At 39.3% G+C, this 6,102-nt stretch overlaps 1 protein-coding gene across 1 annotated transcript; it reads left to right on the forward strand.

The window, feature by feature from the left end:
- Positions 1-4,090: 4,090 nt before the first annotated feature.
- On the forward strand, positions 4,091-5,828 carry LOC105059485 (cytochrome P450 89A2). The gene has a single exon (XM_010942785.4). It carries the CDS (start codon positions 4,094-4,096, stop codon positions 5,684-5,686), a length of 1,593 nt encoding a protein of 530 aa, XP_010941087.2. The 5' UTR covers positions 4,091-4,093; the 3' UTR covers positions 5,687-5,828.
- The last annotated feature ends 274 nt before the right edge of the window (positions 5,829-6,102 follow it).

The following is a 6,102-nucleotide window of genomic DNA, read 5'->3' on the forward strand; positions in this document are numbered from 1 at the left end:
ATTTATAGATGATTCTCTTTAACCTAGAAGATTAAGATTCTTAATTCAAACAGACTTTGAATTAATTCATAACTTATCAAAGAAGGAGTTTTAACTGAGAAAGGATTGGCACCTAACTAGGCACCTACATGCACCCACGCCCACACCCCATGTAGGGCGGCAACAACCAGCACCACACCTGGTATTGGTCGGCCATGGAGGTGAGAGAGTCTTAGTAAAAGTGGACTCTAAGGATTTAATTCAAAATGAGTCAATTCGAATCTAATTTGAAGCTGATTCGAAATAATTTTGAAAAGGCTATTCATCCTAAACTGTTTAGGATTTAAGATCCAATCTAACTTAGATTTTTGAACCCAATTAAGTCTAATTAAATTTAATTTAATTTAAAATTAATTAGCACTTAAATCTAATCTTTCATAGATTCCTTGGATCATAGATTAAAAATTATTCATCCTCAAAATTCAACCTGAACCTCATATCTAGTGCTAAGCTAGATATGGTCAACTATTTAATTTCGTATGATCTATAACTTAATTCTTAATCCAGTTAGTTTATATTTTCAATTAAGTCACATACTTCCAAATTAGACATATAAATATAGACCAATACTTTTCTATGTTGTCTGACTTTTGTGCGTAACTCCATAGGTTCGAATACTAAGCTAGTATCACAAGAATCATTTTTTGTACTAATCGAAGTTATCATCTAGCAATGATTTTCGACGTCCGGATAGATCAAAAAATCGTAAGACAATATTCAAGAATCTATACATATGGTTACCACATAATTCATCCCTTTGATCTTGAATGTTCTAGGATGATCTAGGATTAACTGTCAACCCTGACAATGTCATCCACATTGTATTTCAACCTTTCAAATCCATCACATAGATTATTCTGATCAAAATTTTACTAAATTAAAATATAACGATATATCAACTTCTATAATCCGAAGGGATCAATTCCATCTTGATCCACACACAGACTTTGCAAGTACAATGAGTCCGTCACTGTATTAGAAATATAGATAGTCCAGCACCAAAGTACAGTGAGTTGTTTGCAAGTTACTATAGTGATCTCAGGTCTGAGGGACACTTATATCCATACGCTTCGCGAGCAGCTCTTGACAGCAGAGTGCTTAGCAGGTGAGTTACTTGTTCATGACGATGTACTCCTACATCTCACATGTATGCCATACCAGTGTCTCCACACTAATCAACATGGCACACAACGACCTTCACTCAATAAACGTCATTGTCCTGTAACGACGTATCATTTGGTCGCGAACATATTTAAGAATTATACGATAAATCCTTCTTTATCAAATACTTAATAATTCTAAGGATTTCATCACAACATAAGAGTTCTATAAGAAAGATGTAACTTTATGATGAATAATATCGAAATAATTTTTATTTATTAATTAATAATTCATATATAAAAAAAATATATTTATCCATACGATTGATTTTAGGACATATTTTCTAACAGAATTTTATATCCTAAAGCTTGAGTCGATCCCAAGTTATCTCGAGTCAACCCCTAACCAACTTCTAGTCGACCCTCATAAACCGAACCAACTTTTTTATGAAAGATAAAAGGCTAGATTTTTTAGATAGGATCTCCAATCGACCCCAACTTATCTTGAGTCGACTTCAAGTTAGCTCGAGTCGATTCGATTGTGATTGACAGCTCCAATGACTAATTTTGCAGAAGTTATAGAACTGTGCAGAGTGATTTTAACAACTAGTTTTTAGTCTCTAATAGCTAGGAACTGATGTTTTGAAATTTTAAGATGGTTTAAAAGGTACCAAACATATTAAAAAGCCAACAAACAGGGCAAAACAAAGAAAAAACCCCAAAAGCATTAAGCATGCATTCAAAAGAGAAAGTACAACTTTCCAATCACCAAATTTTTGGAGCTTTCAAGTGATTTCATAAAAGGAAGAGAGCATCTACTCATCCAAAGATTCCTCGATAATTCTCACATGAGCCTCAATGACTTTTAGTCTTGCTTTTGAGGAGTTTTTTCATTGAGCTTTAATATTGTATCTTTTTCTTGCTATAATTAAGTTTCAATTAAAATTGAAATATTGAAAAAAGTTGACTATCCAAGCTTTAAATTGGAGTATATTTGTGTTTAAGCCTAGGAGTGACTTAAAGGGGTGATTTTAGTTGATTTACATTAAGAAAATCAACTAGATTTTGATTATGAGTTCGAAAAAATAATCAAGCTATATCTAGAAAATATTATATTAGAATTCCTACGGATGGCTTGGAAAGTAGATGTAGATGTTAAGTTTGGTACTGAATCACTATAAAAATTTATTTTTGCTTGTGCCTTGACTATTTTTTATTTTGCATCTTCATATCTTGCTCATATTATATTATTCTCACTTACTCCCTACTATACCTAGCTTAAATTCTGTACATATTAGTATTTAATTTTTGAAAAATCTAATTTATTCTCTCTTCTAGGTTGCCTATTTGGAGAATATACAACTTATAGCTAAGCCCCTAAGAGGTTAAAATGGACCAAATTTCAACTACTTGGGTTCTGAAAACATGCTAATCAAACTGAAAGTTTCCGTTACAAGGAAGATTTTGATCGAAAATATTTTATAATCTGTTATGAATTAGATAGAATGATAGAAAACAAAATTGATGTGAAGTTGAGATCCATATTTTTGTAAAATTTTAATTTTTTTTATAATTATTATTATTAGTCATTTTTGGATACTTCATCTTATTTAACCTATAAGAGGAATCCGAATTGAATTATGAAAAAAAGACCTCACTACTATTATAAAAAGATGCTATATATCTCAATTTATAATGCATGAATTATTAATGAAAGAAAAAATTGACATAAATCCTGCTTTCATAATTTTTTATTTTTTTTCTATTTTTATTAAAGATTCGAGTTGAATGGATCAAGAGAGTTTTTTTTTTTCTAATCAGATTAAATGATCATAACCTTCTACATCCCACTTGTGAGTTTCACACCTTGCGTTGTAATCTTCCAGATTAGAAAATGATTTTGTGGCCACAATGAATCATGCGTTCAACGGTTAGCCTATTTTCAAGTGACGTTACAGGGCCGGTGACTTTTAGCTATGGTTTCGCTATCAGAAATGGCATACGTGTTTCGTAAAATATTTCTTTCGCCATATCTTAATGGAGAGATAATGTTCATTTATTTTATTTCTTCTTCTTTGGACAAACGGTGTCCTTACGTTGACCTTTACCAAAGAATGGTTCCCGGTAACAGAGCTAAGCACTTGCTTACCCACTTTCCTAATAACCAAGAAACATATGGTCCATTTATTTTATGAGCACGACTGGAGATCTGGATCACCAATCAATTAGTGAACTTCTTCATCTGGACCGAAATAATCAGATAAATGTTTTACTGAATCTCATTGAATATGATCCTTTCTCCTTCAGGTTTTCAATAACCTCACCATCTCATATTAATAGGAGTTTAATTGAGACTCATGGTGCAACTTTTTGTTGATATCATCCATGAATTACAGCCGTTTTAGCTTCTTGTGACAGTTTTGATCACCAAAACTTACGCTTTGACTAGCTACTAGTTTGTCGGTTCTCACATCTTTAAAATCCATTGGACGTACATTGGCAGCTAGTAGTTTAGAATTACACCCGCTTTAGCATTGCACATGCGGAACACTAGTAATATCGTTTATCATTTTGGATTAAAAGGCCTCTATATTTATGAAATATTAAGGATTAAACAATGCCATGATGGTCAGTAGGGCACCGTTGCAACTGTTGATTGAAACGACCATCATATAATAACGAGAGCCCTAGTCCAAAGCCATTCTCACCCGCCCATGAGGCAAACGTCTCTCTCTCTCTCTCAAATAATAATAATAATAATAATGATAATAATAATAATAATAATAATAATAATAAAAGTCTTGGGTACTGTCACGCGTCGTGCATGAAGAATGAGGAACGGAAACAACTTGCCTTCCACATGAAGGAAGGCCCCCGCTGCTATAATAACAAAGCAATTGCCTAGAAACTTTCTCATGTGAAACCTCGACAAAGTCCACCACGAATATATATAAATGGGCTGGTTCTTTACAGGCCAACCACAGGAAAAGCAAGAAATGGACATTTGGCTCCTGATTCTTCTGTCCCTTTCCTCTGCCACCGCCATTACTCTTATCCTCTACCAAGCCGCCAACCATAGAACCAAGAAGAGAAGGCTCCCGCCCGGCCCTCCATCCGTGCCAATTCTGGGTAACCTCTTCTGGCTCTGGCGTTCCCTTCAAGAGCTGGAGTCCATCCTCCGGGAGCTCCACTCTCGCTACGGCCCCATCGTCACCCTCCACGTAGGCTCCCGCCGTGCCATCTTCATCTCAGACCGCACCCTCGCCCACCGGGCTCTTATCGAACACGGTGCCACCTTCTCCGACCGCCTCGCCACCCGTTTCTCCGGCGACACCCAGCGTATCATCTCCTCCGCCACCTACGGCCCCCTCTGGCGCCTCCTCCGCCGCAACCTCATCTCCGAGATCCTCCACTCACCCCGCGTCAAGCTCTATGCCCATGGTCGCGCCTGGGTCCTTCAAGTCCTCACCAATCACCTCCGATCCCAAGCCGATTCAAATGACGCTGGCGCGGTCACTGCCATGGAGAGCTTTCAATTCGCCATGTTCTGTTTGCTAGTTCTCATGTGCTTCGGCGAGAAATTAGACGAGAAGGCCATCAAGGACATCGAGATTGCAACTCGGAGATTACTACTCTATGCCAACAAGCTCAACGTCCTCGCCTTCGCTCCAAGAATCTCGAGGTACATCTTCTGGAATAGGATAAAGACGGCCCTCCAAATGCGTCAGGCACAGATAGAGCTGTTTGTCCCCTTGATTAAAGCTCGAAAAGAATACAAGAATCATCCGCAGCACAAGAACGAAGAAGAAAGGTACGTTTACTCTTACGTTGACTCGCTCCTCGACATGGAAATCCCTGAGGAAGGGGGGAGGAAGCTGACCGAAGAGGAGATGGTGTCCTTGTGCTCGGAGTTTCTGACTGCGGGCACCGATACCACCTCAACGGCATTGCAGTGGATCATGGCGAACCTTGTGAAGCATCAAGGCATACAGGCGAAGCTATTGGAAGAGATTGAGCGGGTGGTGGGGAAAGACGAGAAGGAGATTAAGGAGGAGGACTTGCAAAGGATGCCGTATCTAAAGGCCGTGATCTTGGAAGGGCTGCGACGGCACCCGCCGGCACACTTTGTGGTGCCACACAAGGTGACGGAGGATGTGACCTTAGATGGGTATTTGATACCACGGAACGCGTCGATTAATTTTATGGTAGCAGAGATGAGCTGGGATGGGAAGGTGTGGGAGGAGCCGATGGAGTTCAAGCCGGAGAGGTTCTTGGCTGGGGGTTCGGGCGAGGGGGTGGATATAACTGGGAGTAGGGAGATCAAGATGATGCCCTTTGGGGTGGGCAGGAGGATATGCCCCGGGCTCGGGTTGGCCATGCTGCATCTCGAATACTTTGTGGCCAATTTGGTGAGGGAATTCGAGTGGAAGGCTGTGGACGGGGAGGAGGTGGACTTGTCCGAGAAGCCGGAATTTACCGTTGTCATGAAGAGGCCTCTTCGGGCTTGCATACTTCCACGGAGACGGCCTTGCGGTGAAGCGCTGTAATTTGTTGCTTAGACGACACCAATTCTCTCTCTCTCTCTCTCTCTCGATTTCGACCTATGCTCGTTGTTTCTGGAATTGTAAAACAGGGCACTTTCCACTATTTCTGTTTATTTATATATATATCTGTATCTGATTCCGACCACCCACCTCTCTCTTTTCTATCGTACCGCTCTCTTTTTTTCTCGTAATAAATGCTGGGTGGCTAGTTTCAGCCTCCCATTACACCAAAAAAAAAAAAATTCTCTCTCTCTCCCCCCCCCTGTCTCTCTCTCGGGCAGCCGCTTACATGAGGCATTGGGGCTTTGGTGATGCTTAAATAAGTTTGTTTCTAAATCCTGTGGACGATAGGTTATTATAAAATCAGAACAGCCCACGAGTGCATTGCGTTCCTAGTGTTCCGAGCGAAGAATGTAGCA

This window comes from Elaeis guineensis, chromosome 16 (assembly GCF_000442705.2).
Source record: "Elaeis guineensis isolate ETL-2024a chromosome 16, EG11, whole genome shotgun sequence".
Classification (NCBI taxonomy): domain Eukaryota; kingdom Viridiplantae; phylum Streptophyta; class Magnoliopsida; order Arecales; family Arecaceae; genus Elaeis; species Elaeis guineensis.

Bases quoted from the DNA above. Each gene is read 5' to 3' on its own strand.
- LOC105059485 (XM_010942785.4), top strand. From the start codon at position 4,094: ATGGGCTGGTTCTTTACAGGCCAACCACAGGAAAAGCAAGAAATGGAC.